Below are 18078 nucleotides of genomic sequence, written 5' to 3' on the forward strand. Positions count from 1 at the left end.
TACAGACACAAATAATTTTTTGTGAGCTATTTATTCCAAAGAGAGTAGTGCCATGCATATACTAATTGCCCCCTGTGCACAGTATTAAGTAGGCATAAATTCTGCTATTGCCCCTTACATGCCCCTTACATGCACTTTCTACTAGTAAAGAAGTGGAAAGTGTGTACAGTAGAATATTTCTCAAATTCCTTATTGACTCAATAACTATATCTCCCATATTATAATTATATATTTTCCTTGGATAAACAACTTATATGCAGATAAGAAAACAGCCTTACTATCTGTACTCACTACAACTGCATCATGTTATTTAAAGAAGAACTATAGGCACATTTTTTTTTTTCATTTTGAATATGGCAAGGAAGGGATAACCGCTGTCAGATTTTTTTCCGCCATCTTTGTCCCAGTGCAGAGATTTTCCTTCACTTTCTGTCCCATAGTCAAACAGGAAGTGAGTGCAAATCCCTGCAAATTAAGGGGATTAAGTGGGAACCCCCAGGTCACCCGAACTAGTGTCTCCGTTGGAAGATTCCCCCTTTATTATTTTTCTGGGAACAACCCAAAATTTGTGAATTTAGTAGTAAATAGTAATAGTAGTAATATAGTAAATAAAAAATTTTTTTTAAACTCTCTTAAATACTCCCCTTATCTGGAGAATGCTGCTAAAGTCGCTGGAACTGGTCCCCAAAAGTCCAATGGTAAACTGACATCTCTGGGAGTGTTGATGTCTTGGGTCTCCTGCATCTCTCACTTGTTCTTCCTGCTGATCTCTTGTCACCACTCTCTCCTGCAGTGATATGAGGTTAGAGGGAACACCTAGTGAAAGCGCGCGGGGGGGGGGGTGACTCCGGAGATTGACATTTGCTGGAGTCGCTGGAACTGGTCCCCCAAAGTCCAATGGGAAACTGACATCTCTGAGGGTGTTGATGTCCTGGGTCTCCTGCATCTCTCACTTGTTCTTCCTGCTGATCTCTTGTCACCACTCTCTCCTGCAGTGATATGAGGTTAGAGGGAACACCTAATGAAAGCACGGGGGGGGGGGGGACTCCGGAGATTGACATTTGCTGGAGTCGCTGGAACTGGTCCCCCAAAGTCCAATGGGAAACTGACATCTCTGGGAGTGTTGATGTCCCGGGTCTCCTGCATCTCTCTCTGGTTCTTCCTGCTGATCTCTTGTCACCACTCTCTCCTGCAGTGATATGAGGTTAAAGGGAACACCTAGTGAAAGCGCGCGGGGGGGGGGGACTCCGGAGATTGACATTTGCTGGAGTCGCTGGAACTGGTCCCCCAAAGTCCAATGGGAAACTGACATCTCTGAGGGTGTTGATGTCCTGGGTCTCCTGTATCTCTCACTTGTTCTTCCTGCTGATTTCATGTCACCACTCTCTCCTGCAGTTATTTGAGGTTAGAGGGAACACCTAGTGAGAGCTGGGGGAAACCCCAAAGATCGATAATCCCAGACATGTGATTCTTCCAGTGCACCAGTTCTAGTGATCGGAAGAAGAGTTGATGGTAGTATAGGCACTGGGAAAAAGTAAGTATTGATCGCCTTCTTTTACAGAAAAGCGGCTTTTTTAAAAAACTGGTCAATTTAAAGCAACTTTGCAACTTTTAAAAAAAGAAAAGCCGTTGACAGGTATGAAGTGCAATTCTTCCTTGAAGACCAAATGCTGGGCTGCTGTGGTTGGCAGCATTACACTGAGGCTTTGTTCATAGTTTTCTCCTTGCGGTTTACGTTTAGAACAGTGTTCAGTAAGAATAATTTTGAATTTCCTCCATCTAAGCCTCCCATCAAGTTTTCTTAGGACCATCCTCCTTCCATTTACTGTTATTAGTATCCATATGGACCAGAACAGATGGGCTTTGCCCACCCTTTTCGATAATACATCATCACAGTCCAGCACATACCAAAGTTATTGCATACAGTGTAAAGAACTTAGCGGGATTTATTAATGCCTTCATGTCACATACTTCTTTTAATAACAAAGGGGACAGAGAATAGTCATAGAGCCATCCAAGGGCCACAGTTGGGGGTGTCTTGTCTGTAGCTGTAAAGTTAAATCTGTTTACACATTTGTCAGCTGTCGTGTGTGCTAAAGTGTCTATGGGGGTTTAAAGTATCGCTTAATGGTGTCTTTCAGGAGGAAACCTTTGCTGCATATCATTAAAAAGACATTCCTGTCTGCTATCATATCATTCTGATCTGTCTGCAATATGTTGCTTTCATTTAAATAAAACCTAGGGAAATAACGATAGTTCATTTGTGAGCATATTCCTATCCATATAAGCCACTTGTGAGGTTTCTGCGGCAGCTGCTGACTTCTATGCTTTCTGTGAATAAACCTTGAGGCTGCATATATTCTTGGCCCAGCCTGGTGAAACTTGGCAGCCCCCAGCTATTATCTGGTCAAGTAACAGGTGGCTGTGAAGGGACAGAAAGATACTTATTCATTTTGGGAAAGGGGAATATGTGTTCATTGGTTCCTCTAATATAATCATATATATTTAATGTTTTGGACCAATAAATGAATATACAAATCCATATTTCCATGAATTTCCATAAATTGGGGCTGGCATTTGACACCTACAAGACCTTTTTGAGGAACTCTAACTTAAAATAATTTATAAAAATGTAATTTGCTTTTTTTAAAACTGACAATATTTAAAAAGAAAATAGTAGTTAGGATGGAGAGACTCATATGCAACAGCCTGTCAAGTAATACCATGAAAAAATAATATTGACTGTGAATTATATGCCTAAAATGGCTGTAAAATCAGAACAGCGGGTTGTGCTGAAGTTACATGAGTATCAAATATCTTACCTAATCAGGGCTTTTTTTTATATCTTTTTGTGATGGCAATTTTATATTTGTGACTTAATTGGGTCAATTTATGGGGGAGGGGGCATGGCACATAGATGGTGGCCACTAAGAGGGGTGCATTTTCTGGCAGATCACCAATAGGGGTACACTTCCCAATATTTTGTGTTGTCAGGTAAAGTGCACTGGGTAAATCAAGTCAAATGCAAAGATATAACTAAAGCTTTGGATTTTATTTGGACCTTCATATCAAAACTAAATTATGCTGTTAATTTTTAATCCCAATCACCATCAATCCCAATATTGGAGCATTGTTTACCCCCACTGACTGCTGATGTTGAAGCATTTTCTACTCCCACTGACCACAGCCTGGCGTCCTGAGGTCAGAAGGGCAAAGAACTGGCCATTTGTTTAGAGCATTTGAGGACCCCTGTTTTAGACATTCAGAAAAAAAGATAACAATAGAATAAAGATTATTAAGAAAAAGAGAAATGATTCTGATTATATGCAAAAAGTATTACAAACAACTTGTAAAGACAAGGGGTTGATTTACAAAGGCAAAAAAGCTGTTCACTTTACAAGGGAATTATCCCTTACCTTAGTGAATGTGGTGAAAATTCTCAATGATTCCCAATCTTGCAAAGGAAAAAAAAACAAACAGAATCTTTGCTTGCACATGATTGGATAATAGAAGAGCTTCACCACATTTACTAATCTAGAAGAAAATTTTCTTGCAAAGTAAACAGCCTATTTACTAGTAAATCAACACCAGACAATAGGGTTCTGGCTGGGTTAGTCCCATAATGGGAGGCAAGAAACAGCACTGCTAAGACTCTACCTGTTATGAACCAAGAGACGGCATCCGGAGGTGCAGAAAAGGTGTTTGATTGCCTCAGTTAGAACTTCCTCTCTGCAACCCTCTCACAAATCAGCATTACCCCTTGTGTCATTTCAAAAATCCTAAGTCTCCATTCACACTGGTACGACTTGTCAGGCAACTTGGTCAGCCTGACAAGTCACGCACCGTCGCGTCCCATAGTGTAGTACAGGACCGGTTCTAATAGGAGCGACACAAGTCGCTCCGACTTAGAAAAAGGGTCCTGTACTACTTTGGGGCTACCTGGAGTGACTTGCATAGACATTCATTTTATGAAGTCCGTGCAAGTCGCGCCGAAGTCACGATGCACGCGACTTCACAGGTCGCCCCGAAATCGGATCCGACCTAGTGTGAACGGAGGCTAACACTCTACCAGGCATCAGGGGAAAGATTGAGGCTGGGTTCACACTTAGTGCGGACGTGGCTCACAGCAGGGGTCCAGTGTGTCCCTGTTCTCCGTTTCAGGGATGAAAACTGGTCTATTGTGAGACGGGCACACTCTCCTGTCATGTGAATTGAATGCAGGGAAACCCACATCCAATTTACACTAGTGTGAACCCAGCCTGAGACTAAATCCCCCCAATCCCCTATTCCTCTAGCCTCCCTCCCCTGGCTTTATCAGTCCTAACTCCTACATAATGTATATGAGATTATCTCATTCCCCTCCTACTTGGGCCTTATGACCCGATATAAGGAAACCTAGAGTTAGCCACCAGTCAACTGTGCTCTAAACTACCTAAATGTATACTGCACTGATAAATGGGGACTTGTAATCCCTTACCTGCCTAACCAAGGATCTGTTTTCCTTCCCTGAGGCACTGGTTGGTCTATTTTCACCTAAGGGACTATTACCATAATTTATGGCGCAAAGGCCCCTACATATAATTCTTACCCTCTTTGACAACTTTGTGCATACAAAAAGAAGGCCCACATACACGGTCTCAATGCTTTACATCTCCTTTTATCATATGCATTTCCTGGCCCGCCTTATTGTATGGCAGACTGGTAGAGAGAATTCAGGTGTACTATTTCTGACTTGGCTCTACTGACACATAGTTCTCTGTAGCTAGTCTTATATTACTTAAATAGAACTTCAGGAAACATACCAAATGTTATCGCTGTACTCTGTTTTTCTTCATGTTCCTGAAACTTGCTGGAGATGTGACACTCACATGAGCACAATGCTACATTTAAGATGGATTTCTTCCTTCTGCTCCATGATTTTTGACACATATGTTCACCTAACTTCATCTAAAGTATACAGATCTCCATACCCTGCCCTACTCCCTAGTCTTAGGAAAAGCCTACTTAGGTTTTCATCTCATATCGACCAGAGCAGTAATTACAGACATCTCATATATCTCATATCTCTTGAAGGGATAGGTAGATGAGATATGTGACGGGAGTCACTTTGGGCATGGGGGTTGTGGACCCCAAATTCCTTTAGAGAGGTTGGGGGGCACCATGCCCAGCCTTATGGGGCTCTCTTATGTTTAAATCACCCTGCATCTGTTATGGATGCAGGGTGACCAGGAGGGTGGTGAACACTGAAAAATGGTTTGGACTACTACAAATGGTGGTCACCATCACTGGAATTTAAGGACAGATGGGTGATGGGTTGAATTGCTTCATATTTGTCAGCAAGGTCATTTGTTCCCTTTGCCATGAGGTCTCTGAGCAGGAAGTCCAACTCCTAATATGGTCATTCCAGGAAGTTCAATGTTGAGACGGGCTGGCTAACAATGTTGCTTTTTGTCTGAGGTGGCTTTCCATTCACCTATTGTCAGGTGTGCTAATGACCTCACCTGTTGTCTGCTAAGGGATGTATTGACACTCAGAGTAATGTGTATTGAGGGCTCTTTAGGGAACCATTGTTCTGTGTCTGACTATTGTGTACATTGATTTCCCCCTGGGGCTTCTGTCTCCTTGCACATGGCAATCCTTCTGGTCAAGCTATCTGACCAATCCCTGTTGACTCATTTTCAAGTCCTCATTTGCATGGCAGTCCTTCTGGTCAAGCTATCTGACCAATCACTGCTGACTCATTTTCAATTCCTTATTTGCATGGCTAAAGAGGACCTGAATGGGAACTGCAGGTACTTTGCAATTGACCAATGGGAGGGCGGTTGTTGGGGGCAGGATGTTCCAAATTCTGTATAAAAGTGTGCTGTGTTCTTCCAATAAATTGTCTTCCTGTTTGAACTTACATACAGCCTGCCTGGTGTGTGTTCTAATGGATTCCGGACGGCACATAGCTGTAGTTCGGATCCTGGATCTTTGGTTGACCGAACCATCAGACGTTGCGATCTGCAAGCTGACTCACTAGAAATAGAGGAGTGTCGGGAGAGCGGAAGCGAGCGAGCAAGGGTCTCGTTACAAGATACAAAATCTATTGTGCATTGAAGAACTAATAGATATATTATATGATCACTACCCTCAGTTTTACACACTGTGGAGCCCTTAGATGTTTTACTGCACCACAAAACACTTCCAAAACATGCTAGTCCTCCACTCTGCCACCTCGATAAAACAGCCATAGAGGCTCTCCTCCTCCTCATAGTCAGACAACCCCATCCCCCAACTCACCTCTGCTGAGAGCCTCTCCCATTCTCTCCATAAACTCCTACCACAAACCCATCTTTACTTCCTCTTCTTTCTCTTACTCCACACTTGACTTTTCTCTTCTGCAGTAGGACATCTGACCATTAACCACTGTTAAGCAGAAGTACCTACTTCTTTCAGAAGCAACTCATCAGACTAAGGATGAACAATACTGATAAATTACCTGATTGTGGTCTGTGTACAACATAAAACCACTATATCTGCTTGTAATGTTTGGTATGTACTAGCATATTGTTTTCATCTCTGGACGATTTGCCTTTTGATTTGTACAGCTGATCTGCAATCCTGTTCTGTATTAAAAATAAAAAAATAATAATAATAATAAAGACAGCAAGTAGCAGATAGGACTAAATCCAAGGACAGCTTATGCTACCATTTCAAGAATGTCAAAATAATAGCAGTGTTCAAATTGAGAGAGGGGAAGTTAGCACTCTAAACCATTCAGGGCTTTAGGGCTTTGCAAAGTGCAGTAGGGAAGCATAAGATAACATTGTTCTTATGAGTCTACCATTACTCCTTCACTGTCAAATTGGCAGGTCTACACTTTTTAATTGCACTAGGCTAGAGCTCTAGTTGTGCTGTCTATCAGTGATGCTCAGATAACACGATTGGCTGAACAGAATTATAAACATTTCAGCAGTCAAAATAGTTCAGACATATGCATTTAGGAATACATATGTGTGTATAAAGTGTGTATAAAGTAGGGATCGTCCGATTATCGGCAAAGCCGATTATCGGAGGGCCGATATTCACTTTTCCCGATATATCAGTACCGGCCCCGGAACTTGCCGATATTACCGATATTGTTGTTATGGCATTGCGTATGTTGCGCCATTGCGCCTCCGCGCACTGGGCCTAAACTTCTGCCTTCTTAGGCCGCCTCCCTCACCTTGGACAGCCTCATCTGGAGTCGGGAATCTCTCAGGAGTGTATAACACAGCCATACACCCACCCACAGCAGCCCAGTGCCAGACAGCCACCCACACCCACAGGCCCTGTATCAGCCAGCCACAGGCACTGTACCAGCCAGCCACCCACAGGCCTTGTACCAGCCAGGCAGCCACAGGCACTGTACCAGCCAGCCAGCCACCCACAGGCCCAGTACCAGCCAGCCACCCACAGCCCCTGTGCCAGCCACCCACCCACCACAGGGTGCCAGCTAGCCAGCCAGCCACCCACCACAGGGTGCCAGCAAGCCAGCCACCCACCACAGAGTGCCAGACAGCCAGCCACCCACCACAGGGTGCCAGAAAGCCAGTCACCCACCACAGGGTGCCAGACAGCCAGCCAACCACCACCACAGGGTGCCAGCCAGTCATCCACCCACCACAGGGTGTCAGCCAGCCAGCCATCCACCACAGGGTGCCAGCCAGCCACCCACAACAGGGTGCCAGACAGCCAGCCACCCACCACAGGGTGCCAGACCGCCAGCCACCCACCACAGGGTGCCAGACAGCCAGCCACCCACCACAGGGTGCCAGACAGCCAGCCACCCACCACCACAGAGTGTCAGCCAGCCTCCTACCACAGGATGCCAGCAAGCCAGCCAGCCATCCACCACAGGGTGCAACAAGCCAGTCACCCACCACAGGGTACCAGCAAGCCAGCCACCCACCACAGGATGCCAGACATCCAGCCACTCACCACCATCAAAGGGTGTCAGCCAGCCAGCCACCCACCACAGGGTGCCAGCAAGCCAGCCACCCACCACAGGGTGCCAGAAAGCCAACCACTCACCACAGGGTGCCAGACCGCCAGCCACCCACCACCACAGGGTGCCAGCAAGCCAGCCAGCCACCCACCACAGAGTGCCAGAAAGCCAGCCACCCACCACCACAGGGTGCCAGCAACCCACCACAGGGTGCTAGACAGCCAGCCAGCCACCACAGGGTGCCAGCCTGCCACCCACCCACCACAGGGTGTCAGTCAGCCATCTGGAAGAGCAGGATACTGCAAAAAGAGAAAAATGTCCAAAAAGACAACGGACAGAAGAGAAACTTCATCATGGTCGAATAGATGCCATGTTCAGTGTTTTATTGGTGCCCCATGCAGAGGATTCTTCTGAATCTGCACTAATGACCCTGGAGGATGAATTTCATCCTATTTGAAGAAACCAGTAATTGACAGTGGTGAACCTCTTCAGTGGTGGAAAGAAAATGAGGCACGCTACAAAAGACTTGCTTCTCATGCTAGAAGATGCCTTTCTGCTCCTCCTTCCTCGGTACCAAGTGAGCATGTTTTTAGTGAAGTGGCAGCAATATATGAAAAAAAACAGAAGCCTTTAACTGGTGAACAAGTGGTTAATGGCTGTTACAATTCTTTCACTACACCAATTCTGTCCCTAGCCTTCTCTATCCGAAGGGTTGCTTTGTTGTACTAATATTCCCATTTACATATGATGTACTGAAGATTTAAGGATATTATTGACTATATTTCACATCAGTTCACTCAGCCATCTCAATTATAGCTAAGCGCAGCCTTGGGCATTTAAACTTACGTTAACTACTTTTTGTAATTTTCATTAACATTTGATGTACCATGGTTCTACACAGTACAGAAGATGCCTTAATTAGAACCATAAACATTAATCCTTTCACTCTGCCTCAATGAATGTTGAACTTTGAATTGCATTGCTTCACAAGTAGTGTGACATGCCATTCTTTAGTAGATATGTCATCATAGACAAGATGTTTAATTACTGTATGGCTATGCATTAAGAGATGAGTAATATTAAGGTTTTGCTATAGGCCTTTTTTTTCTGTATTACCCTTAATTGCAAATCATATTGTAACCTAACTTTACCTTTGAGTAAAGGGCATTCTGGAGGGTATTTAAATGAAAATACTGAGTTTATATAATTTACTGTGTTTTTATCTTGTATAGACTTTAGGGAATAGTTAGGGTAGTTATGTAAATGTGATACTGTAAGTAGATGTAGATGTGGGACTGAACAGATTGGTTCTAAATAATTCTGTGGTTACCAATTTTTGTAACAGATGGCCAATTTGCCAAGAGTACCCTTTAATCAACAGTGAGTAAGCAATTTCAATTTATTCCCTGAGAAAGGGCAAAGGCGATTATGGGGAGAATTTCCTGCCTCCCCTTGTAACATCATTGCCCTAATATAGATTTAACAAGCTTTCCTAATCAGACAGTTTAGAAGTATAATATAGCCTTGCTGGACCAATAATGTTACATGGAGCAGAGATTCCCATTGTATAAACTCTTGGTCCTGTGGCAGACGATTTAATGGATTCTCCCCACTGTTGATCCAAGAGAATGGTGGAAATCCCTTACTCAGAGATTAAGCACAGGCTTACTGAGTGAAATGGCAAAGGATCCTGCACGCCAGGCAGGTTGCAATTATTGCTATCCCCTCTTTGATTAACCTAAAAAGAAGTTTAGGAAGTAAATTATTGTTCTAAATCTAACAAACCTATATTTAGGCTGAGGAAAAAGACAATGTTCACTAGAACTTGAGCTCTTTTTTACTGTACCTGAATTTGTCAGCCTGTAGGGAATGCTGCTAAAGTTAACAGTACATAATTTAAAGGACCTCTGCTGCAACATTTTCAAAAAAGCAATTTACAAGTTATTTAGAAAAAAGTAAACTTGACAGATGTAACGGGTAATGTCCGCAAATCATCCTATTTTTTTGCGGATGATTTGCGGACATAATGTAAGTCTATGGCATTGCGGATGTCAGAGGAATACCATCCGCTGACATCCGATTTTCTTCCTGTCAGTTCTGTTCCGTTTTTTGGAACTGAACAAAACCCTATTTTTGTTCCGTTCAAAAAACGGAAAGGAAGGAAAATCGGATGTCAGCGGTGTCATCCGCTGACATCCGCAATGCCCATAGACTTACATTATGTCCGCATATCATCCGCAAACGGATGGGATGATATGCGGGCATACGGAGCGGATGACAGAAATGTCATCCGCTCCGTGGAAAAAAAAAAGGACCGCAGTGGAGCTCTCACACAGAGCAGCCGTGTGAAAGAGCCCTAAGAGGCTGCAGGACCAACAGGATCACATGGTTTTGAAATGGTTCATTTTTACTCATTTTCACTTTGTACCAGTGACACAAAACAGTATTTAGGCCATATACAACTGTAAGACGTGAGCCACTGATGCTTTATTAGATTAGGTTTATTCCCTGGCTGTGTCCCAGAGGGATGGACCTTTGTAGCCTGTATGGTAGACAGGCACTTCCTATGAAAGCTTCAACCATGGAGGCTGTTAAAGCTGGGAGAAACTAGAACCTGCTAATTTAATTTGGCTCATTTAGTTTCATTGTCAGATCATTTGACAGAAAAGCAGTGCAGAGCTTTTCAACAAAGACCATGGTACACGAATATGAAAAATCATCAGTCATTGTCCAAAAGAAATGATATTCCTCAGTCTATGGTAGCTCTACACAAAACTGTATATAAGTGCAGGGGGGATCATTTACTAAAGAAGTAAAGATTGGTCGCCTAGCAAAGTGAACGTTCAAATAACAAAGTATATGCTGGTAAATAAGGTGAACCTGTGTGAAAACCCAATCATGTACTAGGGAGATAAAAAAAAAAAACATTTTTGTTAGCATATCATTTGAAATTCAAGGTAAAGAACCCAGGTTCACCTAATTTATTGACATTCACTCGAAAGTCACTTTTCCAAGTGAACAGTCTACTTGTTTAGTAAGTCAACCCCTATGTCTAGTAGCGAGGTCCTATTTATAAATACTGTATTTACCATTAGCAGAATGTGGCTTACGTAATACATGAACCTGGTAGGAGACCATATCTTCTGTACTCTAAATACACTAAAAGTTGTTCACGTAGTTTCTGGCTGCAGTGTTTTGCACATATCAGTTAGAAATTAACTTTTTTCCACTGCTAATACATTACAGACAGCCAGCAGGAGTTACTAGGAGTGTTTAATGCAGTCTATTTACAGTTTATATGATCATGCTCAACAAAGTGCTTTAGACTGTCGTTAGTAGGGATCATTAACTTCCATTTTCCTTCTTCAGAGCAGAGAAAAAAATCAGTGTACAGCCCAGAAGCATCCAGGCACTAATAAATACATAAAGGAAGTACCTGAGTTACATACATCCGACTTGCATAAGACTCCTACTTACAAACGGAGGAAGTGAGAGGAAATCTCCCCCTAGGAAAGGAAATTCACTCCTGTAAAAAGCTACCACGTGAAAAAGATATCTTCAGTGACAACTCAAAATTTTTTAAATCCAATTGTCACAAGGATAGAAAGTGAGGTGAAATCTTCTGAACAGAGACAGAGACCGCAAAACAAACGTTACAGGGATGTTAACTCTTCTCTATCCAAGACTTAAAAAATAATTTTTTTGGGCTGGAGTTACACTTAAAAAATGTACCAGTTCTAACTTACATACATATTCAACTTAGGAACAAACCTACAGAACCTATCTTGTTTGTAACCCAGGGACTGCCTGTACTAGGAATACAATGGTCTTTATTCTATGGTATAACAAAGCATATTACAAAAACTTTAAGACTTTGAATGTAGAACATATTTTGGTTAACATTTTTGCTAAAAGCAGTCTACCTGCAAGTACTGATTGACATCTAAAAAGAAAGGGGATAAACCTGCGCTAAATGTCTAAGTCTTCACTATTGTGTGACTGCAGCTGTTCATCATAGTTACATAGTTACATAGTAGTTGAGGTTGAATGAAGACAATAGTCCATCCAGTTCAACCTGTGTAGGTGTGAATCATTTCCCATACCCCTGAATGTTTTGATCCTTGAGATGTACTGTATGTCCAAGAGTCTTTTAAAAGTTACTACCGCTTGTGGTAGAGAATTCCACAATCCTGTAGCCCTTACTGTAAAGAACCCCATGTGTAGCCTGAGGTTAAAACGCTTCTCCTCTAATCGCATTGTATGCCCTCGTGTCCTTATACATTCCTTGCGACTGAATATATATATATTTTTTTTAGTACTAAATTTAAAACCACAACGCAAGCCCAAAGTAAATACGCACGCTGTGTGCAGGTCCCGGCACCGGCTTCTGTATCAGTCAGAACGTCAGACCTGCTTTGTGAATTGATGTCTACATGAATGTAAGTGCATATTTTATTGTTTATACCTTAAATAAAAGGACGTATTACACGATTGTAGGATCCTCTTCTTCCCATCTATGAGCCATGGTCCTGGCTAGGACGCACATTAATTGAACCTGGCCTAACTTACCAGACAAAGCCTGCTAGACCCACATGCTATATAGCTAAGGGATCCATATTATCTGGTAAGTGTTTTAGTGGAACATTGAGCACCGCATGAAGTATTCAACATTTTTAGCACTTTGGCATGGAAGCACTGTATTTGAGTATCATCAAGAAATTTTTACTGGCCACATGCTTGTCACTATATTTACTCAAAATCTTTAGCACAAAAGCACCATTTCCTTATTTAATTGAGGACTTTCACTGGCTGCTTGTTCACAAATGTTCGACTATTTTTTGCACATTGTATGTATATGATTGTTACATTATATGCATTTTATGTAAGGTGGATTTATCATATTAGTTAATGCACACCTAGCACCCTGGTGGTTCTTAGGCACGTTGGGTGCATTTTTTATTATTTTGTGAGGTTTTATTATTCAGTTTGGGCTTGCGTTGTGGTTTTAAATTTAGATTTTCACTGATTGACATCTAATTAAGTCTTATTTACTGTAATACAATTTACCAGCTATGTCAAAATTGCTAAACTTTGTGCGTAATTTTGCGCAACTTGGTGTATATTATTGGATTTATTGCACTAATTCGGTAAACTTTGTGCATTGTTCAAATCAACAGATAAATGTGATTCATAATTTGTATGATTCTCTGCAAACAAGAGACATTTTTATGAATATATTCAACGAAATATGAATATAAGGAAATAGAAAGTCAACATCTGAAAATGTATTCACTTGACCGATCCAAAGCGCTTCCAATTTATACTTATTGACATTATAAAAAAAAAAAATGAATGCTTCTGTTCAGGGATGATCTTCCTTTCCCACATTTTCCTCCATCACCAGAGGATAAACTTATTGAATATAGCCTATTAGATTGCAAGCTCTTCTGAGCAGGGCCCTCTTAATCCTCTTGTATTTTATTGTATTGTAACTGTATTGTCTCCCTCTAACATTGTAAAGCGCTGCGTAAACTGCTGGTGCTATAGAAATCCTGAATAATAATAATATAGCCCTACATTACAGACACTAGTTTTTGTGACAACCACTTTTTCCCTTTCGCCCCCCCCCCCCCCCCCACACACACACACACACATCACTGCTCCGAATTTTCCCGGTTCCCTTAACCTTAAAAGTTCACCCCTCTAGTAATAAAGTTATTGGTTTACACAGTATCTCTAAGAACATTGTACCTAGATCTTTTTTACACAGTATTTATATAGCTATTCACTAAGCATGTATAACAGAGCAGTACAATATAATTGTACTTAAGTCATGCATTTTCTTCTACTGCTCAAGATGCAGCTTTGTTGAAACATTGGCTACCAAATTGTGAGCCAGTCAAAATTACACATCATAATAACCAAATCCTACTGTTTTTTTAATCCGATCTCCTGTGTTGTTTCTGAAAAACCCTAATAAGGACTTCTTATATTAAAAAAATAAATAAATAACAAAAGAGAGACAAATTACTGTTTGGGTATCATCAAAGCTGCTACTTTTAAGCTTCAGTGGTTGTTTTTTATTCAAGGATTATAAAATATTACACAAGTGCACATCTACAGTAGATTCAGTCCTCGCTTTTTCAATAGGTATCGAAAGAAAAAGGATTAACTGTAAAACTTTGTGTGCAAACCAGATATTATTTAAGTCAGTGATTATGACTTATCATAAACAGTTTATGCAGTTTAACCTAACTGCAATACTGTGAAGAACAAGCAAGATATCATACACAGCTAAGCCCTGCAACATTAGCAGCCTTTAATACTCAAATTGCAGCTCCTTTTTGTTTTGGATCTGGTACATATCATTCCCTATATCATTTAGACTTATTAGGAAAAATTTTAGCCTTTGTTACAGCTTTTCTAATACTGGTATAGCTCTCATTTTTAAATCCCCAGTATGTTACCTTAGAAAGTGTGCTATGTATGGGGGAAGGGGAGTAAAGGACGAAACCTTCTGACACCTAAGGTATTGCTTTCAAAGCACGGTTGTCAAAACTCAAACTTATCCAGCTGCTCCGATTTCCTCTAAGTGTCGGGCTGCCAAGATGCCCCTTGATGAGACACCTGCACGCCAAGAAAAGGTATCCTTAGGCTCAAAATTACGAAAGACTGCTCAGGAGAGAATTGTATTTACAATACACAGCACCATAGGACAACATTTGTTTGACAACATTTGGGTCAATAATTTTTAAATTTGCTAATGCTGAGCCTTTCATGTGATACTAATCTATTTTTGTAGCTTTCCAGCAAATGCTAAAGTCTTTGAAATGCTGGGATTTATTGCCAAATATAAAATAACCAAGTTTACCCATATACTGTAAGTTACATAGGCATGCATAGTTGCATAATCCAATCAGATATTTTGCTATGCGGTGGAGCTTTCAACGTGCTAAAGGTAAGTAAAGCAGTTTGACTTACCTCACTTCTGGAAAGGGGTTTCCTGTCACTCTACATTCCAGGCTTACTCGACTCCCCTCAGCCACCTCCTGACTTTTGAGCTTCTGAATAAATCGAGCAGCTGAAGGAGGAGTGTGAGATTTATTAGTCTGACTTTGCACTGTCTCTTCTTCAGGCTGCTTGTCTACATTCTCAGTTTTCGCTAGTGTTTCCTCTTTTGTACTCATAATTTCCACGGTGTTCACCTCTCGCTGTGGTTCAATTTCACTTTCATTAGTTGTGGGGTTAATAAGAACCGTAGTCTCTTTTTTTGGTGACAAATAACCACTATCTGGAGAAGAGGAATCTCCATTAGGGCGCCTATCTCTTGCCTTGTTTGTCTCACGAAATATCGCAGAGAGTTCCTCGATAAAAGTAGCCGCCTTCTGAGCTATGTCACTCTGAGAGTTTAGATCCTTGTTAAATGATTTGTTTCTGGATTTTGGAATCGGAAGTGTGGATGAGCCACTTTTTCCTTGAAGTTTAGAAGCTTTTTGGGCCTGCAAGGTTCGGATTATACTCGGGCTGGCAGTCAGAAATGGTGAAACCATTCCTCTCATATTTGAACTCCCGGGTTTATTGGAACCACCAGCTCTACCCAACTTATTCATAACATTTTCCCTTTTTCTGGAGTTGTCTGATGTGCTATTATGAGAAGATTTCAAAACATGACTCTGGCTTTGATCCTCCGATAAAGGACTTGAAAATGCTTCCCTTGCAATGTCAAGACTCTTGTTCATTTCCTCTTGACTAAGGAAGGCAGAAAGTTCTGAGAAATTTCCATCAATAGAGTCACCATGGAAATCTGACAGAGTATCATAGAAGGAATCATGGGAAGAAGATTCAGACATACTTTCAGGCAGAGAGTTACGTTTTTTCCTCTCTTTAGCGTATATATCCTTTGTTAAAAGAGACAGGGGCAGAGCTTGATTCAGAGCTCTATTTGCCATCCTAAGAGGTAGTCCTGGAGAAAAAAGAAATAGATAATTACAGTATGGCTCTCATGTCAACACAACAACTTCCCAGTAAGTTCCATCTCCAGAAAAAAAAAGCACCTTATGGCTCGTACACACGCAACGATTGTTGGCCGTGAATTTTCGGCCAACGTTCAATCGGCCGATTTTCAGCTTGTTAGTATGATGCTTCCGACAACCGACTGCGACTTTTCGGCCGAATAAAATCTGGTGTGCATGCTATAAAATTTCTGTTGGCCGTCACCACAACGGACGATTTTTCGCCAGACAAAAATCTGATGAGCAAGACTGGGCATGCTCAGAGAAGAAAAAACACATGGAAAGTAAACCATCACATGACATCACTTCTGAAGTTGGTTTTTGTTGGCCAACAAAAGTCCAGTGCAAGTCTAGAGCACATTTCAACCAACACAACAACACTACACAAAAGACGGCCGATCGGTCGGCCGATAATCGTTGCGTGTGTACGAGGCATTAGACTACTTGATTCTGCACAACACAGAAGTATCATGGAAAACATAATCCATGATTTATATTTTAGGAGAAAAGCATAAAAGGTAAATTAAAAATACATATATTGCAATGCTTTCAGACTTCATGCTTTATACATAGCTAATAATATTACACTAAAACCAAATCCTAAACTTATCATATGAAAGTTATGTAACACAATAATACACATAACAGGGTATCATTTCCTAAATCAATAATACCGAGGTATTAGCAGTGTCTTATATCAATCATGCTTTCTCCCTTTGATTTATTAAAAACAATACTATACAAGTTTATACATAAGATCTATAAAGTCAGTTCTTCATTTTTTATATCTATCAGTTGTTCTTATCTAGTACTTATTTACAAAAACAGCATTTAGGATAACAAATCAACTTTTTCATAATTTTTTTAAATAAAATATTTTGTTATAAAGAAAAGGATTTATTGATTTAATGAGCAATACTAAATTATATAACATACAACTAAAACAAATATAAAAAATACAATAAAAATAAATATTCTCTATATTTTTAGCATGTATTTGGAAATAAGGAAATATTGCTCACCTACAAATCCTCTGAGAGTTGAGTATAGGCTCTTATTTAGAAGAAATAGGTGTACAGCTATACATTAAGTATTGCTTTGTCCCCACAGCACTCATGAGGTGAATGTGGCCTGGAACTAGCATCTGTTCCCACAGGACCATGTCATTCTTCCTCCAGTAAACTATATTTGGTAACAAATCTCATGTTTCAGTGCACTGCTATCTGGAATTCCAAGAGAAAGGCTGTTGGGCCTTGCTGAAATAACCTCACCGACACTTGCATCTCAGATATCGGAGGACTCTGTGTTTCATTTTATTATCTGTGCAGCTCTTTTAGTATTACTGGTCATAAGAAAAGCATTAAGCTTGTAAAAGTCCTTCAAGGATATATAAACGTCAAAGCATTAAAGTTCATTTGAAACAAAACTTGCAGTAACCTAGAGAGGAACCTGATTGTAGCAAATCTATTTATTTATTTATTTTTTTTCATTTTGGATAGAGTAATTCATGGGCCACTGTCAATTTGTTTTTTTGCCACCTGTGTCCCATTATGGAGACTTCCCTTCACTTCCTGTCGCATAGCCACAACAGGAAGTGAGATGAAATCTCTCCAAAGTGTGGGAAATACCTGGTTGTCACCAGGATCACCAGATTCCACTGGAAGATTTCCTTTCCATTCCTGTTCTGGTGATATTTTTTTTTTCACTTTCAATGATAACGGCCAGCAGGATAAAGAGAAGGAAAGAATCTTCATTTTTCTCTTTTTTTTTTTCATTTTCCATAGAGTAGAGTGGTGAAAGTGGAACTATAGCCACATTAAAAATGACATATATGTTACAATCTGTCAATGGTATTAACACAGCAGTCTTAGTTTCTCTGTGAACCCCTCACATAACTTAGTTTTGTTACCTGTTGATCCAGTCAGTAAGCTGTCCAGCAAAAATGGCAGTTACTAGAGACAAACCTTTTCACACTGATATGGGTGCTTACAGGAGGGGTCAGCTGCAGTTAAGTTTTAATTTGTTAATGATTATTAAATGGAAAAACAAAAATGTAATATATTACAGCCTACCAATTCTTAAATATGGTGGGTACAT

The 18078-nt window shown here is 40.9% G+C and overlaps 1 protein-coding gene across 1 annotated transcript in view; it reads right to left on the bottom strand.

Annotated features, from left to right (window-relative positions):
- PALLD (palladin, cytoskeletal associated protein) overlaps nt 1–17132 on the bottom strand; it is a 505650-nt gene extending 488518 nt beyond the window's left edge. Inside the window, exons 1-2 of the mRNA XM_082252316.1 lie at nt 17004–17132; nt 14951–15932 (exon numbers count right to left, since the gene is read on the bottom strand). Of these exons, the coding sequence (XP_082108442.1) occupies nt 14951–15918 (968 nt within the window). The 5' untranslated portion in view covers nt 15919–15932; nt 17004–17132. The remainder of the gene's footprint in view (nt 1–14950; nt 15933–17003) is intronic.
- Between the last annotated feature and the right edge of the window lie 946 nt (nt 17133–18078).

This window comes from Pelophylax lessonae (assembly GCF_965119305.1).
Source record: "Pelophylax lessonae genome assembly, chromosome: 1".
Classification (NCBI taxonomy): Eukaryota; Metazoa; Chordata; class Amphibia; order Anura; family Ranidae; genus Pelophylax; species Pelophylax lessonae.